At 38.7% G+C, this 16,342-nt stretch overlaps 1 protein-coding gene across 3 annotated transcripts in view; it reads right to left on the bottom strand.

Moving 5' to 3' along the window:
- tfr2 (transferrin receptor 2) overlaps positions 1-16,342 on the bottom strand; it is a 47,592-nt gene that overhangs the window by 22,838 nt on the left and 8,412 nt on the right. For all 3 annotated transcript variants that reach the window (XM_082145857.1, XM_082145858.1, XM_082145859.1), the window contains exons 3-7: positions 14,526-14,727; positions 14,135-14,321; positions 13,113-13,253; positions 4,288-4,396; positions 999-1,241 (exon numbers count right to left, since the gene is read on the bottom strand). In XM_082145857.1, coding sequence (XP_082001983.1) covers positions 999-1,241; positions 4,288-4,396; positions 13,113-13,253; positions 14,135-14,321; positions 14,526-14,727 — 882 coding nt within the window. The remainder of the gene's footprint in view (positions 1-998; positions 1,242-4,287; positions 4,397-13,112; positions 13,254-14,134; positions 14,322-14,525; positions 14,728-16,342) is intronic.

The following is a 16,342-nucleotide window of genomic DNA, read 5'->3' as shown; positions in this document are numbered from 1 at the left end:
AAAGTCAAGGGCAAAACAGAGATTCCGGCAAATTTATCATTTTCTCAACTAAAGTTATTCTAATAATGTTTTTTTTTTTTTTTTTTACTTAAAATAGACAGCAGTATAAACAAATACATTCTGCACATTAAATACCACATGAAGTGAAAAATTACTTTAAACACTTTTATCAAAAAGTGCTAGGTAAAATGTAACTGTTTAAAATGTTTTATTTATTTATAAATTTAGTATAAAAAAAAAAGGAAAGTAATTGAAATTGTCAAAATGATCTGTAACACGTTATTACTTGTAGTTACTATGGTTATAACAGTAAATTATGCATAATTACAAGTAACTAAACCAAACCCTAACCGTAACTATATTTACATTTAGTCATTTAGCATATATGTATTAATATTTCTATATATTAACTATATATTCATATTTCTCAGTATTTATTTGAGCAAGAACAATGTAAAACTACGTCGCCTTAAAATAAAGTGTAGCCAAATTATCATTTCAACTCTTAAAAATGAGGACTAATTAAGTAATTAACGAGACAGTAAGATATTTTAATTGATCCTTTAAATCTAGAATGGTTTTTGAATAATTTTTGATCGGCTGTTCCAATTTTTCTAAATTTTAGTTTTTAAAAACAATTAAGAAAAGAGTAATAGAAATTCTGGCAAATTTATCATTTTATTAACTTTAATTATTTGTAATCATTTTAAAAATGTTTTACTTAAAATAGACACCAGTGTAAAAAAAAAATGTAAAAGTGCACATAAAGAAGAAAAAAATATTTTTAAACACTTATCAAAAAGTGCTAAGTAAAATTTTAAGGTTTAAATTTGGTGTATATATATATAAATGTAGTTGTAAAAAAAAAAAAAAAAAAAATCATTGAAATTGTCAAATTTATCATTTCAACTCCTAAAAATGAGGACAAATTAAATAATTAACGAGACAAGTTATGTTGAGTGATCTTTTAAATCTAGAATGGTTGGGCTGTTCCGTACGTGTTCGGAGATGACGGCGTTGCTATGGAGACCGAGTCGGCGTGGATCCTGGGGTACGTCGGCGGGGTCAGGGTAAATTAGGACGCCCACATGCCCCGCCTCCTGCGCAAGCCACACCTTCTCAGCGAAGCTCACGGCTCCGCCCACTCTCGCCACAGCGATGGAGCCGTTGAGGGAAACGCCCAACGCTCGCAGATCCTCGAAGTCCTGCCGACGCCCGTAGTTCACGTACACCACGCCTCCCTGCAACACACACACACACACACACACACCAAGACTAACATTTCAGCATTTAATACTATTTTCAGTATTATAGACCCCTTTTCAGTTAAGGTCCTTGCCAGTGTTGGGAGTAACTCATTACAAGTAACTTGAATTACGTAATCAGATTACTTTTTCAAGTAACTAGTAAAGTAACGCATTACTTTTCAAATTTACAACAAAATATCTGAGTTACTTATTCAAATATGTAACGCAAGTTACTTTATCACATTTATTGACTGACAGCTCTCTTGTCCCCATGTTGAGACAAATCGAAGGGCTGAGGGGTGTGTGTGTGTGTGTGTGTGTGTGTGTGTGTGTGTGTGTGTGTGTGTGTGTGTGTGTGAACATTATGGTTATTTACTCATCTCACTTCCACAAAAAAAGATTCAATATTCCTCAAAATGAAAATAAATTCTGTGAAAATCAGAATACTATGCAAACGTCCAATAACTAAATATGTGAAATAAAACATACATTTTTATGCATTTAATCTCACTTTATTGACCGATGTACTTGCTTCTGGCCTTCGATGATTCAGTTAAACCATAAGCAAACTTTAGATTTTTTTTTTTTTTTTTTGGTAAAGTAAGTGTTAAACTTTCCTCTCCTGCATCTATTCTTCTGTTCTCCGGAACATCATCAGCTGAAGGGTTTGCTTGAGCGGCGCCCTCTACTGTACTCTACTGTACTCGATCTCTACTGTACAGGAGTGATTTCCTTCAGCCTGAGGACTATTATTTCACTTTTGGTGTGAAAGGGTCTTTACTTTTGCCCAAAAATATAACTTTTTTTTGTTATAAAAAAACAAGCCCAGCCCAGGTGAAAAAAAGTAACGCATTACTTTTCTTAAAAAGTAACCAAGTAACACAATTAGTTACTTTTAAAGGGAGTAACGTAATATTGTAACGCATTACTTTTCAAAGTAACTTTCCCCAACACTGGTCCTTGCACACTTTAGATATCTTCCTGCTGGAACGACTCCTCTTCATTTTTGTGTTGAATCTCGAGGAATTTTTTTATACCTTCTGGATTTAATTTGTGGATTTTCTTTTTGGAACATTTTTGTCAACGTTTTGGGAAGTTTTTGGAGTTTACTTTTTTTTTTTTTTATGTATTTGATTATTCTTTCTTACCAGGTCACAATCAATAGTCACAATCAATCACATCAATGTATATACGATCACAGATGATTCACAAAAAAAAAAAAATCACAATAGTTTAGAAAACATTATGTGATAAAATTTCAGATTGGAGCCTGTCCTGCGTCGACCCTCCACCCAACAACACAACAGGACATTTAAAGCTCCTTATGCACCAGAAACAGTGTTGGTTTGTATTTACACACTGCAAAAAATGCTTTTCTTACTTAGTGTTTTTGTCTTGTTTCCAGTGCAAATATCTAAAAACTCCTAAATCAAGATGCATTTACTAGATGAGTCATATGATTTAAGATGTTAAGTCTTGTTTTCTGGGGGAATTAATAAAAATTAAGTGAGTTTTTGCTTAAAAAAAAGCAAAATGATCTGCCAATGGGGTCAGAAAAATAATCTTAATTCAAACAGAAACTACATTACTTTTCTGACTCAATTGGAAGATCATTTTACTTGTTTTAAGCAAAAACTCACTTAATTTGTATTAATTCCCCCAGAAAACAAGACTTAATATCTTAAATCATTTTACTAAATGAGTAGTATATATATCTAGTAAATGCATCCCGATTTAAGAAATGTTTGATATTTGGACTGGAAAAGTAAGAAAAGCTGTTTCTGCCGTGTGCCTCATGCGAAAGTTGTGACGTAATTGTGACGTCGGCGCAAAAAGGGTCTATTATTAGTTTTTATTAATAATCATAATCAGTTGTATTATGTATCTGTATTATTACATTTACATTTATTCATTTAGCTGACGCTTTTATCCAAAGCGACTTACAATTGCTATATATGTCAGAGGTCGCACGCCTCTGGAGCAACTAGGGGTTAAGTGTCTTGCTCAGGGACACATTGGTGTCTCACAGTGGATTCGAACCCGGGTCTCTCACACCAAAGGCATGTGTCTTATCCATTGCGCCACCACCACCACTTTTTTTATTATTATTATTAATCTTTATTTTTATCCATAGTCCTCTGTAATAATTGTATTTTGTGAATCATAGTGTTCTTGAATACATGTGTGTGAGAGAGACTTTGGGACGAGTTAGACTGGATGAACAGGACATACATCCCATGTTAACAGAAACCATAGGCCTATGTTTCTTTGGTAATGTAGTTTATTTGGTCAGTAACATATAAAACCGAACCTCTTTCTCCAGAGGAGCAGAGATACTGGAATGAAGACCTTTGTTTGTCCATTGTCTCTCCTATGTCTTCATATTATGATTAAAATAAATAAGAGATATCTTGGAAAAATAACTGGTTTCTGGTCCCGTGAATTAAACAACAGGAGAAAAGCATGATTTATAAATCTACACACATACAGTCAAAGCAAACATTATTCAGACACCAGAGATAATTTTTTAACTAGTGTGATCAGCTATAGTTCATTTCTGTAGGTGAGGAGGGCAAAATAAAGTAAACTGTGACATATTATACCCACATATTCTTCACACAGAGACTACCAGTGACATTAGGACCAGAAATGATTGGGACACTTTGAGCTGATCATGTTTTGCTGAAGTGTTTTGTCTTTAATTGCTAATGCTCTTTTTACACACAGACTGAACAAAATGAAGCATTGCTTGGTGATTGGTTGAGCTAAACTGGTATTATCTAATTGTGTAGTTAAATTTAACAGCTGACAGATATTCAACATAATTCATGTGTGAGACAGTCTAACAGAAGGACGGACAAAACCAGTCAAATATCAACTGAGTTCTGCTCATATTTTATTAACATTTTCTAAACTATAGCGAATAAACTGAGATGATGTGAGAAATGTTGAAGGAGTCTGAATACAGTTTGGTTCGACTGTAAATGGGAACACGCGTATGCTAATCAGGTTTATGAGCGGCGGTGGTCGTCATGGTTACCGTGGCTGTTCCCGTGGCGCTGTAGGCACAGTATCCCTCGCTGTCCAACAGAATCTCTTCAAGCTCCGCCCCCTCAGAATCGACCAACCAGAGAGTGTTCCGCTGCGTCCTATAGGAGCAGAGCAGACGTATGATGCGTTAGTGCCCGCCCACTTTTTTTAAGCGGCGTAGTATTTTTCCCACTCATTTTCCCAACATGGAATCAAAGCCCGTCTACGGAAAGCCTGTTCACTCCAACGCCCTATTAGGTCCTATTGGTTGTAGTTCCAATCAGAGTTCCACTGGGGGTGATCGCGGGCGAGTGCAGACTGAATGGGAGTCTATGGAGCTAGACGGCTAAATTTGTCTCTTTCACCCGATTGCCACTGAGAAATCTCAGATTTGATTGTAGGTTTTGCAAGTTCAACATGGGTTATAGGTCAAAAGTTGAATGAACGAGTACTTATGTCCTTTCGGTTTGTTACAGGTTGAGTTGTTGTTGCCCATAACACGCTAGCATTCTGCTAATGAATGCTGATTGGTCAGTGAAGGACTGATTACGACCAGAGATACCGCTTGATGGCATCGTGGCATCCGAAGCGGGACCAGAAACAAACAAAACAAAAACTCTTCCAGCACGCGTGTTTACCTGTGTCGTGTAGTTACCTGTGTCGGCTGTGTTGTGTGTTTACCTGTGTCAGCTGTGTTGTGTGTTTCCCTGTGTCAGCTGTGTTGTGTGTTTACCTGTGTCAGCTGTGTTGTGTGGTTACCTGTGTCAGCTGTGTTGTGTGTTTACCTGTGTCTGCTGTGTTGTGTTTACCTGTGTCTGCTGTGTTGTGTGTTTACCTGTGTCGACTGTGTTGTGTGTTTACCTGTGTCAGCTGTGTTGTGTAGTTACCTGTGTCGGCTGTGTTGTGTGTTTACCCGTGTCAGCTGTGTTGTGTGTTTACCTGTGTCAGCTGTGTTGTGTGTTTACCTGTGTTAGCTGTGTTGTGTGTTTACCTGTGTCGGCTGTGTTGTGTGGTTACCTGTGTCAGCTGTGTTGTGTGTTTACCTGTGTCAGCTGTGTTGTGTGTTTACCTGTGTCAGCTGTGTTGTGTGTTTACCTGTGTCGGCTGTGTTTTGTGGTTACCTGTGTCAGCTGTGTTGTGTGTTTACCTGTGTCTGCTGTGTTGTGTTTACCTGTGTCTGCTGTGTTGTGTGTTTACCTGTGTCGGCTGTGTTGTGTGTTTACCTGTGTCAGCTGTGTTGTGTAGTTACCTGTGTCTGCTGTGTTGTGTTTACCTGTGTCTGCTGTGTTGTGTTTACCTGTGTCTGCTGTGTTGTGTGTTTACCTGTGTCGGCTGTGTTGTGTGTTTACCTGTGTCGGCTGTGTTTTGTGGTTACCTGTGTCAGCTGTGTTGTGTGTTTACCTGTGTCTGCTGTGTTGTGTTTACCTGTGTCTGCTGTGTTGTGTGTTTACCTGTGTCGGCTGTGTTGTGTGTTTACCCGTGTCAGCTGTGTTGTGTGGTTACCCGTGTCAGCTGTGTTGAGTGTTTACCCGTGTCAGCTGTGTTGTGTGTTTACCCGTGTCAGCTGTGTTGTGTGTTTACCTGTGTCAGCTGTGTTGTGTGTTTACCTGTGTCGGCTGTGTTGTGTGTTTACCTGTGTCGGCTGTGTTGTGTGTTTACCTGTGTCGGCTGTGTTGTGTGTTTACCTGTGTCGGCTGTGTTGTGTGTTTACCTGTGTCGGCTGTGTTGTGTGTTTACCTGTGTCGGCTGTGTTGTGTGTTGACCTGTGTCGGCTGTGTTGTGTGTTGACCTGTGTCGGCTGTGTTGTGTGTTTACCTGTGTCGGCTGTGTTGTGTGTTTACCTGTGTCGGCTGTGTTGTGTAGTTACCTGTGTCGGCTGTGTTGTGTAGTTACCTGTGTCTGCTGTGTTGTGTGTTTACCTGTGTCAGCTGTGTTGTGTATTTCCCTGTCAGCTGTGTTGTGTGTTTACCTGTGTCAGCTGTGTTGTGTGTTTACCTGTGTCAGCTGTGTTGTGTGTTTACCTGTGTCAGCTGTGTTGTGCAATTACCCGTGTCAGCTGTGTTGAGTGTTTACCCGTGTCAGCTGTGTTGTGTGTTTACCCGTGTCAGCTGTGTTGTGTGTTTACCTGTGTCAGCTGTGTTGTGCATTTACCTGTGTCAGCTGTGTTGTGTAGTTACCTGTGTCAGCTGTGTTGTGTGTTTACCTGTGTCAGCTGTGTTGTGTGTTTCCCTGTGCCAGCTGTGTTGTGTGTTTACCTGTGTCAGCTGTGTTGTGTGTTTCCCTGTGTCAGCTGTGTTGTGTGTTTACCCGTGTCAGCTGTGTTGTGTGTTTACCCGTGTCGGCTGTGTTGTGTGTTTACCCGTGTCAGCTGTGTTGTGTGGTTACCCGTGTCAGCTGTGTTGAGTGTTTACCCGTGTCAGCTGTGTTGTGTGTTTACCCGTGTCAGCTGTGTTGTGTGTTTACCCGTGTCAGCTGTGTTGTGTGTTTACCTGTGTCAGCTGTGTTGTGTAGTTACCTGTGTCAGCTGTGTTGTGTGTTTACCTGTGTCGGCTGTGTTGTGTGTTTACCTGTGTCGGCTGTGTTGTGTGTTTACCTGTGTCGGCTGTGTTGTGTGTTTACCTGTGTCGGCTGTGTTGTGTGTTTACCTGTGTCAGCTGTGTTGTGTGTTTACCTGTGTCGGCTGTGTTGTGTGTTTACCTGTGTCGGCTGTGTTGTGTGTTTACCTGTGTAGGCTGTGTTGTATGTTGACCTGTGTCGGCTGTGTTGTATGTTGACCTGTGTCGGCTGTGTTGTGTAGTTACCTGTGTCGGCTGTGTTGTGTAGTTACCTGTGTCAGCTGTGTTGTGTAGTTACCTGTGTCAGCTGTGTTGTGTGTTTACCTGTGTCAGCTGTGTTGTGTATTTCCCTGTCAGCTGTGTTGTGTGTTTACCTGTGTCAGCTGTGTTGTGTGTTTACCTGTGTCAGCTGTGTTGTGCGTTTACCTGTGTCAGCTGTGTTGTGCATTTACCTGTGTCAGCTGTGTTGTGCATTTACCTGTCAGCTGTGTTGTGCATTTACCTGTGTCAGCTGTGTTGTGTAGTTACCTGTGTCAGCTGTGTTGTGTGTTTACCTGTGTCAGCTGTGTTGTGTAGTTACCTGTGTCAGCTGTGTTGTGTGTTTCCCTGTGTCAGCTGTGTTGTGTGTTTCCCTGTGCCAGCTGTGTTGTGTAGTTACCTGTGTCAGCTGTGTTGTGTATTTACCTGTGTCAGCTGTGTTGTGTATTTACCTGTGTCAGCTGTGCTGTGTGTTTACCTGTGTCAGCTGTGTTGTGTGTTTACCTGTGTCAGCTGTGTTGTGTAGTTACCTGTGTCAGCTGTGTTGTGTTTCCCTGTGTCAGCTGTGTTGTGTGTTTCCCTGTGTCAGCTGTGTTGTGTTTACCTGTGTCAGCTGTGTTGTGTGTTTACCTGTGTCAGCTGTGTTGTGTGTTTACCTGTGTCAGCTGTGTTGTGTGTTTCCCTGTGTCAGCCGTGTTGTGTATTTACCTGTGTCAGCTGTGTTGTGTAGTTACCTGTGTCAGCTGTGTTGTGTTTCCCTGTGTCAGCTGTGTTGTGTTTCCCTGTGTCAGCTGTGTTGTTTGTTTACCTGTGTCAGCTGTTTACCTGTGTCAGCTGTGTTGTGTGTTTACCTGTGTCAGCTGTGTTGTGTGTTTCCCTGTGTCAGCTGTGTTGTGTTTACCTGTGTCAGCTGTGTTGTGTGTTTACCTGTGTCAGCTGTGTTGTGTGTTTACCTGTGTCAGCTGTGTTGTGTGTTTCCCTGTGTCAGCCGTGTTGTGTATTTACCTGTGTCAGCTGTGTTGTGTAGTTACCTGTGTCAGCTGTGTTGTGTTTCCCTGTGTCAGCTGTGTTGTGTTTCCCTGTGTCAGCTGTGTTGTTTGTTTACCTGTGTCAGCTGTTTACCTGTGTCAGCTGTGTTGTGTGTTTACCTGTGTCAGCTGTGTTGTGTGTTTCCCTGTGTCAGCCGTGTTGTGTATTTACGTGTCAGCTGTGTTGTGTGTTTACCTGTGTCATCTGTGTTGTGTTTCCCTGTGTCAGCTGTGTTGTGTTTCCCTGTGTCAGCTGTGTTGTGTAGTTACCTGTGTCAGCTGTGTTGTGTGTTTACCTGTGTCAGCTGTGTTGTGTTTCCCTGTGTCAGCTGTGTTGTGTTTCCCTGTGTCAGCTGTGTTGTGTTTACCTGTGTCAGCTGTGTTGTGTGTTTACCTGTGTCAGCTGTGTTGTGTAGTTACCTGTGTCAGCTTTGTTGTGTGCTTTTTAAAGCAAATAAGTGACTCTAAAAAATCTAACACCCAGCAATGTGTAATTTCTTTGCATCCCCTTTCGAAAACAACATTCAAATTACTAGACAAAAAATTATATCCTGAGAAAAGTGGATTTTGAGGGGTATAGCACCATAGACCTCCATTCATTCTGCACTCGTCCTGTGAGCGCCCTCATATGTGGAACAAGAGTGGAACTGCAACCGGAAGTTTATTAAGTGGCACTTCTCCCCTCATTAGACTTTCTCTGATGGAATTTTTTTTTAAAGTCTTCATTAGAGCATTTTAAGCCATGAACCAAACCAACCAGCTACCAGGAGAATCACATGACCTTAATTGCTGTATGTATGCATATAGAGAGTCATTTGACCTATCGGTAAGCCCCTCCCCTTGAACGCAGATGAGCCAATGGCAGTTGAGTATCACAGGGTTCGTAAGGACTTTTTTAAGCACTACTTTTTTGTTACTACAATCAATACAATTTAGGACTATAATCAGAGATCTCATTTATCAAACAATATCTTTCTTTATTATCTTTTCAATTCTAAAAAGGTAAATAGATCAATAAAAATAAACTAATTAAACAAAATGGTACGAATAAAATGCAGCACAAGCAATGACTGCGGAAACTTTAACCACTGAAAGGATCCTATGACACAGATATCGCTTTCCTTATTCAAACTGAGTTTTTTTCATGATTGAGTTGAAGAATGAAAGCTGTATCATATACTCGGATATTAACCCCTTAAACACTGAGGCCATTTTTGGAGTTTTTTGTCTGAGTGACACACAAAAAAGTAAAGACTCATAACTTCAAAACTATAGAGAGGAGAGTCAAAAGGTAGATATCATTTGTTAGGAAACTTTTTATATTTTTAGAAAATATAAATTTGTATTACTTTTGGACAATCTAATGCTGAGAAAATGCTGATAAAAGACAAAAATATTAATATTATTTTTTAATAATTTAGATATCTTTCTTATTTGAAATGCAATAATTCAGGAAGGAAATACGGTAGCAAAATAATTCTTTTTTTGTGATGTTCCCCTATGTGTGGTCTGCGTCTGGATCATTATTTTATGATGATAGCATAAAGTAATCCAAAGTTACAGCACTTGGAACAAAGGGAGCCTTTTTGTTAAATCCTCACACATTTGGAAGGCAATAAAAAAAATGAGTTTTCTTAGTGACATACACAAAACTAAAGACTCATAACTTCAAAACTATAGCAAGGAGATTCTAAAGGTAGGTATCGTTTGAAAGAACACTTTTCAAATTTTTTGAAAATATACATTACATTACATTTGGACATTCTCCTGCCGAGAAACTGCTGATAAAAGACAAAAAATATATATAATTTTTATTATGATAATGCATATCTTTCTTATTTGACATGGAATAACTCAGGAAGGAAATAAGGTAGAAGGAAAATTCTTTTTTGGGGAAGTCCCTCTACATATGAGCTGCATCTCGATAAAATTTTGTGGTGATTGGATAAAGCAATCAAAAGTTATAGCATTTGGAACCAAGATAGCCTTTTTGTTGAGACCTTGACGCCCCCTCATGGGCATTTTTAAAATTGTTTCACCATGAAGAAAATCTTGTCATAAAAGCAATAGATTAAGTAAATTTTGGGCTCATTTGAATTGTATTAATATGCTGTAAAAAATTAAGTGCAATTTTCAATGATTTTTGAATGTTTCATGAGATGTATGATGTTTTTGACACATTGCAGTACATAGTACAAAAAACTATTTTATAGATTATGAAAAAAAATATTCTATTTATCAACAAATAACTCAGCAGTACTTAGGAGTTTTTCGAATTGGCTACATTCACTGTAAAGTTCAGACTCTAAGCTTTCAAATGACACCAATTTTGTTTGAATCAAGGCAATATTTTGGAAAAATATGATAATTAATATTTTCGCAGCTAGGTGGCGCCTGTGGGGCGTCTGCGGGCGGTACACTCCGGTTGAGAGAGACTAGTCAGCACTCGTTCAGAGTTGATCGAAGTGGTTGGATGCATTAAAAAGCTGAGATTCTAAGCTTTAATATGATACATATTTTGTGTTATTCCACGTTTGAAATCGAGCACGGATGGTTCCGGGAAAACTGGAAAACACTTTGCACCCCGGGAGGATGAGAGACTTGTTTTTTAGCCAAGTATGCATCACTTCGTGAGGAATATCTCGTGATCAAAGCAATGGATTATGTTGTGTTTGGGCTCTTTGTAATCGTGAGAATCTGCTGTCAATAAAGATGTGTGATTTTTCACAATCCATGCATGTTTCATTGAGTTATGAGCTGAAACGTCACATCAAAACAACATCGCATCACTGCTATTGCTACTTCATAGATCCGCCTGTGGAATTTTTTGTGTTAGAACGCCATAAGGAATATATTTAGATCTGAGTGATGGATTATGGCGAGTTTGGGCTCTTTTTAATCTTAACAATCTGCTGTAAATAATGATGTGCCATTTTCCACAATTGATGCATGCTTCATTGAGTTATGAGTTAAAACGCGACAAGTGCTACATCTATAATAAACGATCTATGCGCGCCGGTGGTGGTTCGTGTGTTACAACTCCCACGAGGAATATCTTTAGATCTGAGTGATGGATTTTGCTGAGTTTGGGCTCTTTTTAATCGTGAGAGTCTGCTGAAAATAATGATGTGCATTTTTCTACGATCTGTGCATGCTTTGTGAAGTTATAAGTGAAAACCAAACGCGAGTGCTTCATGAGTATATACTAGGATAGGCGCGTCTGAGGTATTTTTTGTTTTAGAACGCCATGAGGAAATATCTTTAGATCTGATTGATGGAATATATTAAGTTTGGGCTCTTTGTAATCGTGAGCTCCTGCTGTAAATAACGATGTATAATTTTTCATGATCGGCGAATGTTTCATGAAGATACGAGTAAAAAGGCCAAGTCTAAGCTACCTTGCTAGGCTACGTGAATCAGTGGATTTTTTGTGTTTTAGAACTCCATGAGGAATATCTTTAGTTCTGAGTGATGGATTATGTTGAGTTTGGACTCTTTTTAATTGTAAGCATCTGCTGTAAATAATGATGTGTCATTTTCCACAATTGGAGCATGTTTCATGAAGTTACAAGCGGAAATGTGTCTAAAATGCAGCATCCATATATGGTTTACACATGGGTCTCTTAAGGGGTTATTTTACAAAAACCTTGCTCAAGTTTATTAAAAACCCTGGAACAATTATGCTTGTTGTATTCTACTCATTGAGACCTTTCAAATGACATATGACACAGGACTATCTGAGCTGTATGATGTTTTTGACATATTGCAGTATGTGGTACAAAAAAGTAGTTTATAAATTATGAAAACATTTTTTTTCTATTTATCAGCAAATAACTCAGCACTACATTGGAGTTTATCAAATTGGCTACATTCATTGTAAATTTCAGACTCTAAGCTTTCAAATGACATCTATTTTAAGTTGATCCAGGTAATATTTTTGAAAAAAAATTATGATTATTAATTTTGCAGCTAGGTGGCGCCTGCGGCGGGTACACTCGTATTTAGTGGAATAACTCTGCAATCATTAGAAGTTGATCGAAGTAAACGAATAAAATGCAGCACAAGCAATGACTGCGGAAACTTTAACCACTGAAAGGATCCTATGACACAGATATCGCTTTCCTTATTCAAACTGAGTTTTTTTCATGATTGAGTTGAAGAATGAAAGCTGTATCATATACTCGGATATTAATGAGCAATATCACACTCATAGCCATGCTAAACGCCTCTATATCAATATCAGACGGACTGCAAGCGTTAATACTGTGTGAAAAGATTGTTTAATCAATAAAATTAAACATTAATTTCACATAAATTGCCTTTCAATAATTCAAGCACTTTTCAAGTACCTTTTCATTAAAATGACTGTTACATAAAACGTACATTTCCAAAAGTCAAATTCAAGCACTTTCAGCACCTCATATGAACCCTGGTATCAGTTACACGGGATCTCGGACATCTTTAGGTTTCAGCACCATAGAGAAACATTGGAAGATCCGAAGCTGTCATCGGTTTGATGGCGTTTATGCTACAGAAATGTTAGAACGATGTGCGTTGGGTTCTTGTAACACTGACTCCAGGATCCTGAGAGGATGGGAACGGGTAGAGCTGAAGCACTATCACTGATGTGAGCGCAGTAACCCCGTTCCCTAAGGATTTAATCCCAATGAAGATGAAGACATTCATTTTCTGGTTGTTATACTCTCATTAAGTTGCAATTAAAGTTAGTGAGTTCATGCTAACAGCTTTTTTACAGCATAAATGAATCATCACTGAACTCACTTAAGCTGGACTGTGACGCTATTCTCTTCTGCAAACACACTCTGTAAAGCTGCTCTGAAACACTGTTAAAAGCTCTGTATAAATAAATGTGACTTGACTTGGAGCTAAAGAGCTCTTTTGCTCGTAGATCCTCTCTGATTGGTGGAATTTTCAGTGGCATTGTGGGTAATGTAGTTAATAGGTTGACCATGAATGGACAGATGGAGTGTGACCTGGAGGGAAACTGCAGCGTGGCGTAGTGCGAGTCGGTCCAGGTGTGATCCATGCCGAGGTTCTGCAGGTTCTGTAGGATTTCCCGGGCCAAAGCGTTCCCTTCAGAAGATCCCGGAGGATGAGACGCCCGGCTCACACGCCTGAAACACACCAACACAACACAGGTCAGAGGTCATGCGCCTGAAACACACCAACACAACACAGGTCAGAGGTCACAGGTGAGTTCAACTTCCTGCTTCACATTCACATGTTCACGGGTCTCGAATGCAGGTTAGTGGTCACATGACATTCAGCTAAACTCATTTTTATAGGTTTTTGATAGTCATTTTTTGAATTATTTTAATTTGAAATTTGTATTATTTAATTTTGATTGTTTTATTTTAAATCCTTTATTTAAATTTGACCTTTTATGATTTAATTGTAGTGTTTTATTTTCATTATTTTATTTTAAAATCATTTATTTGTCTAAATTGGAAATTTTTATAATTTAATTTATTACATTTTATAAATTAAAAATGTATTTGTTTTGACATTTATTTATTTGACATTTTAGTTAACATTTCATTTTTATTCTTTTATTTTATGTTCTTATTTAATTTTCTATTTTTATTATTTACTTTAGCAAGTGTTTATTTTTTATATTATTTAAAAATATTTAAAACCATTTTTATGATTTACTTGTTTTTACATCAATTTATTTAAATTTTCCATTTTTAGTAAGTGTTTATTTTTTGTTTTATTTTAAAATAATTTATTTTAATTTTATGATTAAATTCATTATTATTACGTTTTATTTTAAAATAATTTATTTTAATTTTAGAAAATTTTTATTTTAGAGTTTTATTTTTAAATCATTTATTTTAATTTTCCATTTTTATGATTTACTTTTTTCATTAATTTATTTTATGATGGAATTCATTATTAATACGTTTTATTTTTTATATCATTTATTTTAATTTCCCATTTTTATTGTTTAATTTGAGTAAGTGTTTATTTTTGCCAGTGTTTTGATGCAGTTGACCTGAGAGTGTTCTCGATCCGCTCCTCCCTCAGGTATTTCTTCAGCATGGCTCTGAGTTCGGCCATGTAAAGCACCCCTCCCTCGGGCAAGTGGTCCACTCCCGCTGCGTCATTCAGAGGAATCAGATCCCCCTCGTCCACACACAGATGGCACATCCCACGGAACGCCACGTATCCCAGCAGGAACGCTGCAGAGTAGACCCAACCCTGAGTGAGTGTGTGTGTGAGTGTGTGTGAGTGAGTGAGTGAGTGAGTGAGTGAGTGAGTGAGTGAGTGAGTGTGTGTATGAGTGAGTGAGTGAGTGAGTGAGTGAGTGAGTGAGTGAGTGAGTGAGTGAGTGGTGTGTGTGCGTGTGTGTGTGTGTGAGTGAGGGAGTGAGTGTGTGTGATGACCTGTGCAGAATATCAGCAGGCCGATCAGCGTGAGGTAGACGGCTGCTTTCCTGCGGTCCATCATGGCTGTGATGTCACTGTTCAGCGTGACCTCTGACCCCTCCTCCAGCGGGACCAGCTTCATTTCAATGTGAGGGACCCGCCTCCTGACTCCGCCCCCTTCCTCCACGCCCTCATCAGCTTGAGCTCCGCCCCCTGAGGCCTGCGCGCACACAAGATTTCAGACATACTTGAATGAAAAACAAAAACTAACAAAAAACTACACTGATGAGCCCAAACATTATGAGCTCAAACATAATATCGTTGATCACCGCACAATAAGCCCAAATATTAAGGCTTGGATAAATTAGATGGTAAATAAATCATCAGTTCTCGTTATCAGTGTGTTGGCTGTAGGAATACAGATCGAGAGACTTCGACCAGGGCCAGATTGTTATGGCAGAAGTGGGCGGAGCCTGTACAGCTCATGGATACTCCAGCAACAACAACAAAACTCTATGGAAAGAAATCAAAACTGTTTTAAAAACTTTTGATCTGACTCAGCATGTACATGGACCCACACACAATCATGGACACACTCTAGATTTACTTATCAGTAAGGGTCTAAACATCTCATCGATTGTTATTAAGGATGTAGCACTGTCTGATCATTTCTGTATTTTCTTTGATATATTGATCTCTCCTGCCATTGAAGCTAGATCTGTGTCTGTCAAGAAGAGATGCTTAAATGAGAACTCTAGTGTACTATTTATGAAGGCTATATCCTTAACACCAAGCATATCTGCTGACTCTGTTGATTTTCTCCTTGATTCTTTTAACTCAAAAGTTAAAAGTGCAATTGATGATATTGCTCCTGTGAAAGTCAGGAAGAAGAGTGGCAGACAAAAAGCACCTTGGAGAAACTCAACAGCAGTGCAAAATATGAAAAGACAATGCAGAAAAGCAGAGCACATGTGGCGGAAGACAAAACTTGTAGTCCATTATAACATCTACAAAGACAGCCTTCATGCTTTCAATATGGAACTAGGCAAAGCTAGACAGACTTTCTTCTCAAATATTATAAACTGCAATTTAAACAACACACGCACTCTTTTTGCTACTGTAGAGAGACTGACAAACCCCCCAAGCCAGATTCCCAGTGAAATGCTCTCAGACAGCAAGTGCAGTGAGTTTGCTTCCTTCTTCTCTGACAAAATCAATAATATCAGAAAGGTGATCAGCACATCCTTGAGTTGCGCTGGGGTCAGACAGATCAGACCACCTGAGAAAGTAGTTACTTTGTCTGATTTCAAAAAAATTTATAGCAAAATTTTGGTAGAAACCGTACAGCACCTTAAAACATCAACATGCGCTCTTGACACACTTCCCACATCTTTTTTCAAAAGTGTGTTAAACAGTTTAGAAGCAGATCTTCTAGAAGTGGTAAATGCCTCACTTCTCTCTGGGAGTTTTCCAAACTCCCTGAAAACTGCAGTTGTCAAGCCCCTCCTGAAAAAGAACAATCTGGATAAGACCATATTAAGCAACTATAGACCGATCTCAAATCTTCCTTTCATAGGCAAGATCATTGAAAAAGTTATCTTCAATCAGCTGAACAAATTCTTAAGCTCGAATGGATACTTTGACAATTTTCAATCTGGTTTCCGACCGCATCACAGCACAGAGACAGCGCTCATAAAGATAAACGATATTCGCTTAAATACTGATTCAGGCAAATTATCAGTGCTGGTACTACTCGACCTCAGTGCTGCATTTGACACTGTCGATCATAACATACTTCTTGACAGGCTGGAAAACTGGGTGGGGCTTTCTGGGAT

Source organism: Leuciscus leuciscus (assembly GCF_965113295.1).
Source record: "Leuciscus leuciscus genome assembly, chromosome: 18".
NCBI classification, from domain to species: Eukaryota; Metazoa; Chordata; class Actinopteri; order Cypriniformes; family Leuciscidae; genus Leuciscus; species Leuciscus leuciscus.
This window is presented reverse-complemented; position numbering and strand designations above follow the sequence as displayed.